Source organism: Scyliorhinus canicula, chromosome 22 (assembly GCF_902713615.1).
Source record: "Scyliorhinus canicula chromosome 22, sScyCan1.1, whole genome shotgun sequence".
Taxonomy (NCBI): Eukaryota; Metazoa; Chordata; class Chondrichthyes; order Carcharhiniformes; family Scyliorhinidae; genus Scyliorhinus; species Scyliorhinus canicula.
The window spans coordinates 16,091,697-16,108,931 of NC_052167.1; the positions used below are offsets into that span (position 1 = coordinate 16,091,697).

The 17,235-nt window shown below is 40.4% G+C and overlaps 1 protein-coding gene across 4 annotated transcripts in view; it reads left to right on the forward strand.

Moving 5' to 3' along the window:
- kat6b (K(lysine) acetyltransferase 6B) overlaps positions 1-17,235 on the forward strand; it is a 186,889-nt gene that overhangs the window by 111,379 nt on the left and 58,275 nt on the right. For all 4 annotated transcript variants that reach the window (XM_038782997.1, XM_038782993.1, XM_038782995.1 and 1 more), the window contains 2 exons: positions 1,275-1,330; positions 2,880-3,001. In XM_038782997.1, coding sequence (XP_038638925.1) covers positions 1,275-1,330; positions 2,880-3,001 — 178 coding nt within the window. The remainder of the gene's footprint in view (positions 1-1,274; positions 1,331-2,879; positions 3,002-17,235) is intronic.

The following is a 17,235-nucleotide window of genomic DNA, read 5'->3' on the forward strand; positions in this document are numbered from 1 at the left end:
CTTAGGACCTGCTCCATGCTTCTCCTGAAGTGCCCTATCATTCTATTTGTCTTTGATTCATCTCAAATTGATACTACAGCTGTTTAAAAATTGATGCCAAATCATTGCCCTCTTCCACCTATATCAAGACCATTTGTTTTGCTATATTAATATGCTTTACTTTGCATTTAACCATATTAAACATGATAAGCTTTGTAAAGCTTATCAAAATCACTTGAAAATTATCCCCATTTGTCATGCATCTTGATATGTATGTAACTGTGGCATGTAAATCTGGAAATTCAAATTTTTAAACCTATGTGATTTATCGTGTTTTAAGTGTAATTCCAAGGGCATATTCTTCAAAGGACATGATTAATTCTACCAGCTTGAATAATTACATTTAGTTTTTTGTTCGCTGTTCAGCTTTCAGTCAATATTCCTACTTCACTCCTAATTAAAGGAGCCGTCTTTCAGTGCAACCCGTCATGAGGCAGTCCTTCAAATGCCTTTTGGAAGAATGGTAATACGTGTCTGACAATATCCATCAACTCAGTCACATTATCATAGTCAGTTAAATTTATGAGACACTTGATTCACTTTGTAACTTAATACTAGCATTCGTAAATCATACTGAACCGAAGTTGTGAGTTCCAAAAACATTTGAGTGAATAAATGCAAGGCACATATATAGACAATGCAACAAGGAATAGTCAAACATTTGTGGTGCTAGGTTAAATACTTATTGTTTTATTCTTCTATTGAATGAATTACCTTTTATATTGACAGTTGCGCACATTTCCTAGTATACAGAATGGATGAATTAGATTGAAGCATAGTTATATAGCAACATTGCTTATTGATATGTTCACTGTGTGGCACAAAGTAGTAGAACACAAAACAGTTTTACATGTATGCTTTCCATTTGTGAATTTTAGCCGAGCTATTTGGAGGATGTGCAGAGAAGAGGAGGGGTATTTCCTTTGAGGGGTTTACCTATACTGTTTTGTGCATTTAGCAGTGACCTTAGAAGCAATTTATTTTATTGTGATGGAGAATAGTTTGAGGTGTGGGAATGTAAATGATGAGGTGACAATAACTCCATAATAATATGGAGCAAAGTAACAAAAATGTTCTTAAATCGCTAACATCAAATAGAAATGCAATCTGATGGTATAATGCCCCCCACCCCATTTATATTTCTCGCCCATATATTTTTCTAATTTTAGAAATACTCTTGGAAATGTTGCATATTCTTTCCTTAGTAATAATGCTGTACTTTGCCCTTTCCGCAGATCTGCAGATAATGATGATGGAACTATGACAATGGACACAGGAAGGGGGTCACCTGGTAGGGGTCAAAAGACTAAAATCTCTACCACACCTTCGTCTCGTCATGCTGCATCTCTGAAGGACTCTAGCAACATATTGGCTCATACAGACCCAACCCTGGCTGGCACTTCCAAACTCACAGTTAACCAAACAACATATGGCCTTGTAGATGGCTTAACTACATTTTTTACACCTTCACCTGATGGCCGAAAGGCACGAGGTGAAATAGTAGACTTTTCAAAGTGCTATTTACTGAAAGAAAAGTGCAAGCTGCAATCAGCTACTTTTAACTCTAGATCATGGTCTCCGGGTATTGCTCAAACATTAACCCCATTCTATCAATCCTCACTTCCTAGTCAGAGTCCCAGCTCACACAAATCCAGCACCTCTACTTCTGCCAACTCCCCTCAAAGTTCATCCAGCCAATCAAGCGTACTCTCGCTTAGTAACCTTCCTAACAGCAGCCATATAAAGGGACTCTTTGATGGGCTATCTCACATTTACACTATTCACAGAAAGTCTCGTAAAAAGGGACACCCTAGTTATGCACCACCTAGGCATACACAGCATAAGCCTGAGTTGACCCCCACACCAAGGGCCTACCCTCATTTCCAACAAAATGAAGGTAATAGTAGCTTTATGTTCCCTGCCTTTTCCCATGGATGGAGGGCTTCCAGGACATGCTCACTGAAATCATTTTCTCACTTCAGACAAACTTCTTTCCTTGTAAAGCACAAGATATTAGGCAGATTAAAATATAGATTGACCCCTCAAATGGGGACCCCCTCAGCAGGGATGGGGAGCTTGACACTCGGAAGGATTAAACGTGATCGGGACGATGGTAAGCAAAGGTCCAAACCACCCTGCGTCCTGTCCAGTGAAAGTTTACTCTATTTTATCACGTAGCCCTTAGCTTCTTTTCTTGTTCCTTCTTCACTTTTGTAGGAATGTAAACAAACAAAACATCTTGTCCCTTTTTCTGATGCTAACTAAATATCTTAACATTATTTTTCAAATAAACTTGATCAAACATCTTTTTAAATGTGCATCTGTTGTAGTACTAAGATTCCGCAAATGCTTGCATAGCACTACTTACAACTTTGTAGAATCGCATGGCCGTCCAACTTGTTGTACTACCCCGCTCACTCTTTTAGCCCTTTCCAAATAGTGGAGTGACCATTGTTTGCTTCCAGTGTTAACAGTGAGAAGTGGCAGGTGTGTTAACTGTAGATCTTTCTATTCTGCATTTTACTTAATATTTTTCCTCTGCTTTATTTCTTTGCATAAAGTAATATTGATCATGCTAGATTTCCGCAACAAAGCAAATACTGCAGTTGAATTACTTTGTGCTACTGCCTGCCTTCACTGCATGTCTTGTTACTTGTGCGATTAATAGTATTTAGAATTGTTCGATGAGGAATGCTAATTTATGTCACCTGATTAATAAAGCACCAGGAGAAGTTGTGGACTTTTTCTGGAGCTTTTAATGGAGCATATCATTAAATTTACATGAAGGTCAGTTTTGCTCATGACCTTCGTTTTTCTTGTGTTATTTTGGTGAACTGCAGATAACGAAGAAATTAAAAATATCAAAAAGGATGGTGTAGATGGGGGTGCAGCCTGCCACCAAGACAATGTGACGGAGGAGGATTTGGAAATGTTCAAGCAAGCACGGGATCTGTCACTCCAGGTGAGACATTTTATTTGATTCGTGAAACAAATTCTAGAACTGTCACTGATGTTGCAAATCACACATGGATTCATGTAATTTGTGTGTCTTAAAATTAGTTATGTCAAGGATAAAATGTAACTGTTTCTTGCCTGTTAAACCCTGTTTCATACATCTTTGCTGTTTAGCTAATGATACATATGACAATTCTTTAGTGCAAGAAAATTGCAGTCAACGAAGAATGCAAAAATAGGTAATCTTAACTACAGGGAAAATAATTGATTAAATATGTTATGTCTGTACCTGTAGGCATATAAAAATCTTCACTCAGGTGTTGCACAGTCAGGATAACTTAGAACTAACAATGTGTTGCAGAAGATTAGTACAATGAAGGGCCCAGTGATCATTTTTAATTTATTTTCATCAGCATTACAATTTGAAAAATTAGGGAAAATGAAGCACTTAACCATTTTCTGAAGCCATCTGAGATTGTAACAAATCGGTTTGAAAGTAGTTTCATTTCAAATGAATGGTGTCCCCCTAATACTTTTTACGTACCTTAAACTTTCGTGTGTGACAAATTTTATTTGGTTTCAATTCACCAAAATGAAGAAAATTGCATAACACTCAGTATAAGTTTGTAATTAATATGTGATTAAAATGGCTTTTTAAACCAATCACTTTGACCTCACATATGTTGTAGCTTCAAAGGTAGTTTTTATTCTCATTCCTAATCGTGGGATCTTATGATTGTGCACATTATTGAATATTCGTACTTCAAACAGATGGTGAAGACAGAACTGGAACCTGACTTGATATAGATTTTTTTTACAAGAAACGCATTAAAGAAAAAGTGAACTAACTTGTGCGACTATATTGACTTTTATTTATATGTGGACTCAGTTTGAAAGATTTAAATGTACATTTCTGTAAAATTCAGATCAGTTGGGCTTCTACTCTGATAGGATAAGCTTGCTTTTGAAATGTAACATGTAAATTGTCTCCAAAAATCACTAGAACATTTATGTGAAGATAATGATACATTATTTATTTTACACTTCTTTTGAATTCTCTACATAGTATCCGTATATTCCATTATCTGGTTTCTTCATGAACCACCTCAGAGAGAGTCCTTTTAAAATGTTTATTTTCTATATTGAGGGCACGGTGGCGCAGTGGTTAGCTCTGCACCCTCACGGTGCCAGGGACCCGGGTTTGATTCTGACCTTAGGTGACTATGTGGAGTTTTCACATTCTTGCCGTGTCTGCGTGGGTTTCCTCCGGGTGCTCCGGTTTCCTCCCACAGTGCAAAGACATGCAGGCTAGGTAAATTGTCCCTGATAAATTGCCCCTTAGTGTCAAAAAAGATTGGGTGCAGCTACAGGGATGGGGTGGGGACATGTGCCGGGGAAGGTGTTCTTTTGGAGGGTCGGTGCAGACTTGATGGACCAAATGACTTCCTTTTGCACTGTAGGGATTCTGTGATGATAACAGAAGTTGTCTTTCTTACTTTGCAAACATTAATGAACTTGATAAAATTATTGCAGCAAAATTTATCAAAAACATTTAATCTATCCATTAGAGTTTGCTGATGAAGGATTTTAAACAATTAAAATAATTTTGATTATTATTGGGATGAATTGATATCGTTCCTTCAAAGACCTCAATCATGACCAGAAGTGTCATCACTGAAGCAATATTAAAGGAGGCAGAGGGCAGCGAGTGGATAGCACTGGGAATGCGGCGCTGAGGACCTAGGTTCTAACCCCGGCCCTTGTAACTGTCCGTGTGGAGTTTGCACATTCTCCCCATGTCTGCGTGGGTTTCACCCCCACAACCCAAAGATGTGCAGGTTAGGTGGATTGGCCACGCTAAATTGCCCCTTAATTGGAAAAACAAAATTGGGTACTCTAAACTTAGAAAACAAAATTAAAGGAGGTTGAAAAAATTATATAATAGACAAACTTATCCGGTGTAGCTCGTCTATAAGGAGGAGAGACGGCGAACACAGAACATGTTGGGTATTAGAATTAGTCTCAGATCCTGTGTGAGGGAAGGGAAAATCAACTATGGTTTTCACACAAGTGGACATGAGGTAAGAACAAGATTGAGTTTGGCTATGATGGCTGAGAAGTCAAATAGTAGGAATTACTCATTCGTGAAGGATCGCAGATGATGCAGTATCTCAGATTTCTTTTTATAAATTTAGAGTACCCAGTTATTTTTTTTTTCCAATTAAGGGGCAATTTAGTCTTGCCAATCCACCTAACCTGCACATCTTTGGGTTGTAGGGATGAAACCCACGCAGACATGGGGAGAATGTGTAAACTCCACACAGACAGTGACCCAGGGCCGGAATTTGAACCCGGGTCCTCAGCGTTGTACTCCCAGTGCTAACCACTGCACCACATGCCGCCCCATGCGGTAGCTAAGATGACCATCAGTGTGGAACTGAATCCCAACTAAGTGCGAATACCTTGAAGGGGCAGGTGAAATTAGGTGGAGAGGAGTGCGAAAGAAGAAAAGCAAAAAATAAAGTTGGGGGAATAAATAGAATGATGTGATTTTACCTTGCCTTACAACTTGCTCCCACAATTCTTCCCATTGGCAACAAGAATAAGGGGGAAAAGGGTCTTGGTCCGAGGAAAAATATATTTTGTATGTGTTGTATCGATGGCTTTTTTAACGCTAACTGTAAATGTTGATTTCCCATTTATCATGTTGATGGAATATTTTCGGACAAGGCCCACCTTCTCAATCTTGCTAGTGCCATGATGGGATTATACCCAGTCCTAATTTTTATGAGCTTATTGGAAATCCCTCTCTGGCATGGAGCACTACTGTTCTGTTGTGCTTATACCATAACTTATTCAGTTTAGTTTTTTTGCCTTGTATTAGGATACCGGACTGGACCCCAACTTTTTTCAGGATACCAGATGAGAACCCCAAACAATTTTTCTATTTGTAAAACTGTGAGGAAAGGATATTTCACTCTGGCCAACAGGTATCTTTTGTGTTATGACAAACTTTAATTTAAACACAGAATTAACCATGTTACCATCAATGAAATAGCTTCACGATGATCAGTGACGCTGAAGGATAAGACATGCCAGTAGAAGCTGTGACCTGCTCTTCTGGCTCCATGTGGGAGACCAGGAATGTTTCCAATTCCCAGGACCAGCATGTGTGCAGGAAGTGACTCTAGTTGCAGTTCCTGGAAGCTCGGGTTTCGGAGCTGGAGCGGCGGCTGGCGACATTGTGGAGTAAGCGCGAAGCGGAAAGTATCATGGATAGCCAGCATAGAAAGGTGGTCACACCACAGGCTGAGACTCATGCAGGGAATAGGTGACCACCAGGCAGAGCAAGAGAGCTAGGCAGACAGTGCAGGAATCTCCTGTGGCCATTCCCGTACAAAACAGATATACCGCTTTGGGATACTGTTGAGGGGAATGACTTCTCAGGGGAAAGCAGTGACAGCCAGAATTGTTGCACCCCAGTTGGTTCTGCTGCAGAGGGGAAGAGTAAAAAGTGTGGGAATGCAATAGTTATAGGAGATTCAATTGTAAGGAGAATAGATTGGCATATCTGTGGCCGCAAACAAGACTCCAGGATGGTATGTTGCCTCCCTGAGCAGGGGGAATCAAGACCAAGAGAAAAAGACAGGAAGGAGAATAAGAAAAGTGATGGGCAGAGAAATCAAGGGCATGCATCAGATAATGACCCTGTAAAAAAAATAGTAGGGACAGGACAAGGAACGTGAAAAGGACTAGTCTTTAGGTTTTGTCCCTGAATGCGCGGAGCAGCAAAAATAAAATGGATGAGTTAGTTGGGCAGATAGATGTAAAGGGGTATGGTATATTGGGATTATGGAGACATGGCTCCAAGGTGACCAAACATGGGAACTAAACATTGAGGGCTATTTAGTTTTCAGGAAAGACAGACCGAAAGGGTTAGGTGGTGGAGTTGCATTGTTGATTAAAGAAGATTTCTTGGCAGTGGAAATACATCAAGGAACTGGCCCGTTTTCCTGTTTACCATAACTGCCAAATGCCAGTTGTTAGCATGCTGACAGGGTTTCATTGTTGGCATGGCTTATCATTTGCAGAGAGAACAGCATGCTTTTTTAAGCACAAGCTGAGACATGTTACCCCAATTCAGCGAGGTTTGAGACAACAAGCACAGTTGCAAGGAACTTGACGGCAATCTCTATTCATTAGTGGCAGTGAGCTGGTTAAGACCAGTAAATTTATTCTCTCCATTTTTCCACCACCTACAATTGGAGCTTTCTGTAGAATTGAGCCATGTCCGTGTAAAACCAACGTCTGCAAAGACCAAATGAGAATAATGACAATTTTAGCTTGTCTGTTGACAGTGATTAATCAGTTTGTCTGGTTTCTCTCGTTAATCATATGTTGAAAGTTGTGGAATAAGTTAGCAAAGATCAAGTCTAACTTGTTTGCTAACAGTTCAGAAATTGCTGTCCTTGGAATCATGGGATGTGAATGCTACCTTAGGAATTTCCACTTATTGTGCAATATCTGATGTCATTATGGGGAGTCATTTCATGGAGGTTAAATATTTCTTCGAAAGAGATTGGGAAAGAGAAAGTTGGGAACCACATGTGTCTTATATCGGTTCTGGCTAGTTTTAAATACGCAGATACCTGGATACCCATTTTGTGAACCATGGATAATGTCAAGAAATGAATAACAATTAACAAGGGAGGGCATGTTACCCTGAATAGCATGCAAAAACAAAAATCTCTTTGGATGATAACACTTGCATTACAGGGTTGTCCAGATTCAAAAAGCACTTTGTACAAGACCTTCATGTGGGATTTCTGGGGATAAGAAAGGAAAAATTAATAATTGTTGATTGTGCTCACATTCAAGTGTAGCCACAAAAATGAGTATTTCTAAAACGCATGTCGATATTGGTAGTCTATGTTTAGGCAGTTTGTACATTTGTAACCCTATGGTGTCCTAATAGAACAGGTCTTGTATGCATTGAATCACCAAACTTAATTGGAGAAAAACCAGTTGAATTGACTTTGATATTTTTTTGAAGGCTGTTTCTAGAAACCTTCAACATTGTTTTCTTCCTGATAGAATAGTGGTCTGGACCTTTCTTCAGATATATATGTAGGTGATATTATTTCTGCTGCCGTGTGAACCATTATTTCACTTGCATTGTGTCTTTACTAATCATCTGTATTCTCCAACCCTAGGTGGATCGTGCCTTGCAGCCAAAGTCAGATTAGGGATGGGATGGAGAGAGGGACATTTCTCCTATAGTCAAAAAAATGCCGATGTTTGTAGTTTGGGCCAGTCTTTGCTGTTCCTCAGCTTTAATGGCACATATTTTTATCCACTCCTGCAATGCTATACTTTTTGGTTATGTCCTTCATTGTGTGAAGAAGAGCAGTTAGAGAAATACAGTATGTACTTGCCAAATAAGTTATCTGTAGAAGAAAGCTTTTTGACTTCTACTGATTCCGGAAATCTGTCCACATGGTCGATGAATATTGTTGTATTCACTTTACTTTTAAAAATCTGAGCAGGGGATTGCTAAACTGGTCATTAATACATCTTGAACTTGCTATTGTAGAGGTTTCAGAGGTCTGTGGATATGCGTGCAGATATAATTACATTTTTGTCAATATTGTGCTTTCTAAATTGGTTCACATTATCATTTCAGTTTCTTCAGCATCATCACTTTAAGTTGACTAACAAGTTACCTGTTCACCAGTAATACAGTAATGCCCTCTTGAGTTTTGAAAAATTGGTTCGAAATCACAGCATCGAACCTTCTACTTCTCTTGTAAAAACAATGTGTAGTATTAAACTGGCTTCTCGGCTAAGTAGATTTGTGGGCCAAATATCCATGCCTGTAGATAAAAGCAAATTACTGCCGATGCTGGAATCTGAAACAAAAATGGAAAACACTGGACAATCTCAGCAAGTCTGACTCTTTGACAAAGAGTCATCCAGACTCGAAACATTAGCTGCCTTCTCTCTCCACAGATGCTGTCAGACCTGCTGAGATTGTCCAGTATTTTCTGTTTTTGCCTTACTACACTAATCTTATTTTCTCATAGAGATGTTTTCTGGGTTAAGGGTGAACTAAGTGTCCCAATTTTGCTCTCTCGTTTCATTGATCTGTAACTACGTGTGGTGTAAAAGCATGATAGATTAATGAAGACAGAGTGCGTTTCTCAGAGCATTCCTGTTCAATAGTTATATGAGCTCCTTCACTTAAATCCTTCGGATTAACTGTACCAGTTATTTTTCCATTTTTCTTGAGTAGGTCGCTAAAGGCTAGTTGCTTTGTAAGTACGCCTGCTGCTCTGAAAACTTAGGAACAGAGGTTTACTGAAGGTCCAATGGCAAGATTATATTAACGATTTGAAGATGGGTGTTGAGGGCAAAATCTTTAAATTCGCAGATGATACTAAGCTAAGGAAAAACATTAATTACGAGGATGGCGCTGAGCGACTTCAGAGGAACATCGACAAGTTGGCCAAAGGGGCAGACACCTGGCAAGATTAATTTCAATGCAGAGAAATATGAGGTAATGCATTTTGGGAGAAGAAACAAGGGGAGACGATGTAGGCTGAAATTTGAGGGGAGTATAGGAACAGAGAGACTCAGCGGTTCAAGCGCATAATTCTCTGAAGTGGCCAGGCAAGTTGAAACAGTTAAGAAGGCTGAGAGGATGCTTGGGTTTATAAATAGAGGCATAGGTCGTGATCCTCTCAAAACATTTCCAAGTTAATTTGTGGCGGCTTTTTCAGGAGGCTTCCTGCTGGTTCTGCCAGTGAGTTCCCCACCGCTATTCAATGACAGTTTAGTCACTTTTTTTGGGCCCTGGAGAGTTTCTCACCGGTTTAGGCCACACTTAGAATTTTAGCACTCGAGAGCCGAATTCCGATATCGAACCACCAATTTGAAAGGGTGCCCCGATCTCTAAGTGAGCTTGTGGGTACCCACTGCACCACCCATGGGCAATGGCACCCCCATACACATGGCCACTACCACCCCGTTATGGGGTCTATGGGGTTTCTGCTTTTCAGGCCCCCCCCCACAACCCCCTTACCAGCACCCCCTCCCAGAGGCCCCTATTTACTTGACCTGCAGTCCCTCACCCTTCAAACCCCCCTCCACCCTCATTTAATCGGCATGTTCCCTTGCCCTCTGACCCTTGAAAGTGCCACCCTGGCACTTGGGCAACTTTGCACTGGCACCTAGGCAGTGCTTCTGCCAGCCTGGTTGTGCAAGCTGGCCACCTTGGCAGTGCCTGAATGGCAGTTCCAAGGTGCCCATATTCCTGGGGGAGGGCCAGGGGGCCACCCTGCACTGACCCCAACCACCTAGGGGTCTCCCGATGGCCCAGGAGACCCCCCCTTCCCAGGTGCCGTTCAGCCTGGTCCACATGTGGACCAGCAGTGATCGGCGCCATGGCTGCAGCCTCCCTGGGGAGGCCGGAGAATCAACAGAGGCCGGTGGGTCCCAGGCAGGTAAGTCGTAAGTAGGTTTACGATCTACTTCCAGGAGCGGGGTTTGGTCACGTCCATTTGGGGTGGAGGTCCGACTGGCATCTCGTGGGTCTCGATGAATCCTGTGAGGCGCGGAGCCTGTTGGGAGACTCGCTGCAAGCATCTCCCGGAATTATCTGGCTGCTTTGTGCTCTCGCTTGAGCGCAATGCGGCCAGAGAATCGTGTCCATAGAGTATAAAAACAAGGAAGTGATGCAGCACCTCTACAAATCAGTGGTCAGGGCACATTTAGAATGTTATGTTTAGATCTGGGCATCTTATTTAAGGAAAGATGTTAAAGCCCAAGAGAGCGTGCAGAGGAGATTTACTAGAATTATACCAGGAATGAGGAATTTTAGATAAAGGAAAGGTTAGAGAAATTGGGCTTTGTTCTCCTTAGAGCAGAGAAGATTAAGAGGTGACCTTATTGAGGTGTTCAATATTCTGAACAATTTTGACAGAGTAAAGAGGATATTCTGTTTCCACTAGTTGGTATGTCAGTGACTTGGGGTCACAATTTCAAGATGGTCAGCAAGAGAGCTCTGAGTGAGATGAGGAGAAACTTCTTTACTCCGAGAGTTGGGGATTGGAATGCGCTGCCTGGGAGGCGGATTCCACAGGAGGTTTCAAAAGAGAGCTGGATACACATTTGAAAGTGATTAATTTAGAGGGCTGGGGAATGGGACTAGCTAGGTAGCTATTTTGGGAGCTGGTGCAGACACAATTGACCATATGGCGGCCTCCTGTGCTGTAAAATTCTATGATTATTTCAGTATTCAAATAATGAAATATCGAAGTACATAAAAGGTTAATGAAGAGGAATATTCTAAACATCTTTAAAGATAAGAGAACATTCCTCCAAGGTATGTTGTAGCCTACCAGTAAGATATATCAACCCTTCTAATGTTTCCCAAAGGTCATTGACAAAATGGAAACAGCATTTTCAGTTATGGATGGATTACCGTAGATCAATTTTTACATCTCTAGACAAAAATTTAACTCCTCTTCCCTCTGTGGTAGATATACAATTGTGGAGTTAGCTATGAATACACCATGATTTGCTCATTGTTCGGGTGCCATTAAAGTCGCCTTGAATTTAGGACACTGCCCTCAACACTATGACATCTGAAATCAAATGAGGCACACAAACGAGGATGAACAATGCAACTGCTATGTGGAAGTCAGACGTATATTTGCCACATCCTATTTGCTATGTAAGATCACATTCTGGCATACTTTCATATTAGGAATGTAATCATGGAAGCAATCTCTATTTTGATACAGGATCTGAAAATGATGCACAACTTTCATTAGAGATTTTCTCTCAGTACCAGGTACTAACACCATAACCATAGAAAGAAAACTGCTTCAGGTGGACGTACTTCCTCCTGTATCCATATAATTCCCATGTTCTTTCAGAGAAGGCGATGCAGTTTTGTTATTTCAGTCACAATCCTAATTTTTATTTTTCCTGAAGTCAAAAACCATAGCAAGCCAGTCAGATATTTTTTGACATTTCTCATGAGGATTTACCATCTGACCCTGTCAGATTCAAGCTTTGTAACTGTAGTTGTTATAGTAGAGAGCAGGTATTTATGATGAGTCGATGGGCATGGATATAGCTATTTCTTGTCAGGATTCAATGGATTTTGTTCAAGGTGCAAGGCCATGAATTACTTTAAATTTATACATTTTCCTTTGCTAAATTTGTTTTTTTTTGGCTGCTTGATTCAAATTTAACTCCGATTCCATTGAGGTTTGCTTGGCATTAACCTTAATATTTTCTTTGCCCATTCAAGTTATTTTGATCAAGCAGCTAGAGTGTCTCATTTAGTGAATGAGTTATGCTAATTCCATCACTATGCTGCTGTCCCACAGTTGCAGCTTAGCATTTGCAGCAGTATTAAACTGGTAATATATGTCCCCCAGAGTCGTTTGGCTGTGGGTCAGTTCCTGAAACATTCCAGAGTGCTGGACCTTATTGAAATGAATGTGCATTCTCCATGACTGAGGGTAATGCAGCAGAAGCAGCAATTAGACTAGACATAAGTCTGATAAATATCATCAACATGTATAGTTAAAGCACTAACCAATTATTGATGACTGAAGCTGAAATGATTGATCACCATGAAGCAGCATATTCAATGATGTTTTGTAGGAGTAAAATGTATTGACATCTCAATTTCCAATCACCCATCTTCTTATCATTTAAGAATTTTTTCCATCACCAGTTTATACCTCTCCAGTTTGGGATTTCAGTAATCAGAAGGGAAAGCACTGTCCTCCTCCCAGGATAACCCAAAGTGCTTCACATCCAATGAATTATTTTCAAAATGCCACTGTAAAGCCAATTCGAGCAAAAGGAAATGAGGTGAATCATTCTGATGAAGGCTAAGACACTGTAAAATACTTGTTCTTTGAATAGTGTCACGGAATTTTTTTTTTGCACCCACCCCAACACGCAGAATAGGCCATAGTTTAGAATGTCAGCTGAAACGGTCTTTAATGCAGCAGATTATTCACTGAGGTATTGGACTTGGGCTTCAACTCACAGCCTCCTGGCTCCCAAGTGCTACTAACTAAGCAAACTCTGGCAGGAGACAAGACATCAATAATTGGTTAGTGCTGGAACTATACATGTTGATGATATTTATCAGACTTATGTCCAGTCGAATTGCTGCTTCTGCTACATTACCCTAAAGATAATGAAATTAGATATCTGTACATGAGAGAGTTATCAAGCGTTTCCTGCCAAGTGCTTCTTTTCTATTGAGTTATCTAAAATCATAGAATGGTCAGAGCTCAGGAGGCCATTCACCCTATTGTGTCTGTGTTTGCTCTCTGTAAGTGGAATTCAGCTAATCGCCCACCCTGCCCCATTCGCTGTAGCTCTGCCAGTTTTTTTTCTCTTCTGGCACTTGTCAAATTCTTTTTGAAAGCCATGATTGAATCTGCCTCCACCACCCTTGGGCAGTGCATACCAGATTCTAATCACTTGTTGCATAAAAAGGTTTTCCCTCATGTCACCGTAGGTTTTTTTGTCAATTAGCTTAAATTAATTCCCCCTGATTCTTGATGCTTCTGCCAATAGGAACTGTTTCTCTCCATCTGCTCTGCGTAGATACCTCGTCGTTTTCAACAATCACTATCAAGTTTCCTCTCAAGTCTTCCCTCAGAAGAACAACCGAAGATTCTCCAATCTGTATCTGTAACGAAATCCCTCATTCTTGGAACCATTCTCATAAATATTTCCTGCAACTTTTGATTATTGCCTTCACACCTTGTGGTGCCCAGAATTGGGTCTGTTGAATATTTAAAGTTTTTATAACTTAAGCCAGTTCAGGAAAGAAAGTCTGGTTTACCTGATGGATGAAATGTATTGCAGAGTGGCTATTCTTGCAATGTTCTGTGCTCTTTCGACAAGGGAGAAGGTATGGTTGTCCTCCAGGATTCAAACTATCTCCTCCAACATTAAAGTGCCCAATCTTAAAATTCAAATTGTTTGTGGATGTTGAACTTCCTTCAAGGAATGGGAAATGCCATTTCAGTTGTAGGTAATGTAAAATTTGGTAGTTTAATAATAAGGCAAGCAAGTGTCTGTTTGGATTGCAGGCAAATAATCCATGCCAATAGACCAAAGTAAGTCTTTTAACCACTTGCTACTGATATATTTAAAATAATGAAGGGAATACATGTTAGTGGAGTGGGAAATTGTTTTAAGTGCAAAATTATTCATTTAAAGCTGCCAATTTTGCTTGCTACAAGCAGCCCTCTCTCCCCGAAGGGGTGGGGGGCTGAACACAATACTTGTTTTCATTGACACAGGTACTTAGTTGATCAATATGAGACCTTGCTGGCTGAGTCTCTTTCCTTATCCAACTCTGGTGGAATGCTGACCACTACCAACACTGGTGGATTTGCTTTGAAGGGGAAATCATGTGCTTCAGAATCTGATACACTTGCTGTGGAGTGGAGGATTTTGGGGTTATTGATAAATTGGTTTTATTGAAAACCCATTTAACACTTTAGGAGAAACTCTCCTCTCTCATTGGACTCTCACTGTGAAGCCTTGTTTAATCCAGATGTTGTGACCCATGTATATTGCAGCACCCTTCTCCTTAGAGACTTAATAATTTGAATCTTACCCTGAAATAGAGAATCCCGGTTTACAGATGTACAAGACTAGGAGAGGCCCTCACTCTTTGAAACTATCTGATCTCAATGCCAACAAACAGCTGATTAGAATCCAATCAAACCACCAGTAACTGCTGAAGGATTGAACTTTTCCTTTCAATTAGTGCTCTCTGGAAATCATTAAAATCATGTTTTTTTTCCTGCATGACCTGTTCTCCAGGTCATAATTCCTTGCTTTATTTTTCTTTGACTTTTGTTTTATCTTCTGTTTGTGGAACCCCAACTCAAATGAGCACTGATTTAATTTCCCCTTTGTTTTCGGCCTTAGCCCTCTCCACAGATGCCAGGTGAGACAAGAGATTAGTGAGGCTGAGCTACAGGGAATCAGTGCTTGAGGTAAGGATTAGTGTATTACCCAAATTGCTTTTTTGGTTCAATACTTGCAGTGGGATTTAATTTGAAGTCTGAGTCATTCTTGAGTTGGCCAAGCTGATTTAATCCTTTAATTATTTCTCTTTTATAATTTATCCCCATCTGGGGATTACTTTTTTGGCCTTATCAAGGTGAGAGATGAGTGTGCTGGGGAAAGGAGCACCTCTCCATATTTAGCATCCATTTGTCAACAGCAAGCATTCGTAGGTATAATATGAAATATCAAATGCAGAGTGAATCTCCGCTGACTAAGCCCCAACAATGTTCCCCAACTACAGTCTTGGAACAGTTCCCTAAGATTTCAACATGTTGTTTTCGTCTCCCACTCTGTGGCTTCACTGCAGTATCCCCAGTTGTGAATTTATTTTGTGGATCTGTACCCACTGAACTTGGGTGGATGATTTTCGCAGAAAAACCTTGTAGCCAAAAATCCAAGCTAGATTCTAAAAATTAAATGAGTGTCCAAACACATGTTCCACGCACAAATTATTTTATGCTCAAGACAAACTAGTATATAGAGTTACTGGGGCATCGTAAAAATCCTCGACCAGCTTTAATTTTAAAATCCATAAGTAGTTTAGTAGTAGAACTGACCTCCTAAATTGAAAAGAATTTCATTTTAATTGATCCTCTGAGGATTGTCCAGTTTTACACAAGGTTCTGTTTACTCTTTTGATCTGATAATCCGGTATAACCTGATATTCCTGACCTGGAAGAAAGCCTCAGTGTAGACATTGGCAATTGATCCTACAAATAATTTTTTAAAAGAAACAAACCTTGATCCTACACTAGACTTAGTTCAAACAACTAATGAGTTTGTTGCTGAGGTGCTTTGTTTAAAAGACCAGAATCTATTCTTCAAATATTAAAATTGTGCTAAATTCTCCCTTGTTTAATGTTTGTTGTTCAATAGGACGGTGCCAGAAGCTAAATGGATGCCAATGAAGGAAACATTCCTCAGGCTTACACCACATCAGTAGAACTGTGTGATTGTTATGCCTCTGGTGTTAATCTTTTTTTAAATGGCCATTATATTTTAGATGTCAAATTAGGGTTGTGCATTGAACATTGTAGTTTTAATAAAGTATCCGTTATTTGCCAGAGCCCCTCATTTCCTATTTATATATTCACTGAGAAGGAGCATCTGAATCCTGGATAATGTCAGAATATAAATATTGGGTTGTGCCATACTACCATTTAAGAAGAAATAACAAAAGGTTTTATGGCATGCCAATAATTATCATTGCAGTGACTTGTTCCAATCCCTCAAATATTCCTGTTTACTCCACATGTATCAAAAGGACTTACAATTTTGCAGTTTCCAAACATTATGGTTCAAAGAGCTAACTTTATTAAATTGCTAGGTCGTAGGCTGACTCAAGATCATCAAATTCCACTATTCTCTCCCTTCACAAAATGTGGGCATCACTGGCAAAGGCCACCATTTGTTGCCCATCTCTAATTGCCCTCGAGAAAGTAATGGTACGCCATCTTCTTGAACTGCACCTGGTGCAGGTGCACCCACTGTGCAATCAGGCAGGGTGGTCTAGGATTTTGACCCAACATCTGCGAAAGAACAGCAATATAGTTTCAGATCAGAATGGTGTGTAGCTTCCGAGTGGAGCTTGCAGGTGGTGGTGTTCCCATGCGTCTGCTGCCCTTGTCCTTGTCGATAGAGGTTGAGCGTTTGCTGTCATAGAATATATACTGTTGCCATTGTACATTGGTAATAGAGGGAGTGAATGTTTAAGATGGTGGATGGGGTGCTGACCAAGTGAGCTGTTTTGTTCCAAATGATGCCCAGCTTAAGTGTATGAGCTGCACTCATCCAGGCTAGTGGAGAATATTCCATCTCCCTCCTGACCTGTGCCTTGCAGATGAACAGGCTTTTGGGAAATCTGAGGGAGAGTTACTCACCATAGAATTCCAATCTCTGAGTTGCTGTAGCTACATGGTTGCTCCTGTTAGATTTCTGGGAGTAACTCTAGAATGTTGATGGTGGAGAATTCAGCAGTGATATTACCATTGAATGTCAAGGGGAGAAGGTTTGATTCTTTCTGGTTGGAAAGAATCATTGTCTAGCACATTGCCTGAATCTTGTCCGGGTCTTGCTGCATTTTGTCCTGGACTTCGTCGGTGTCTGAGGAGTCGCGAA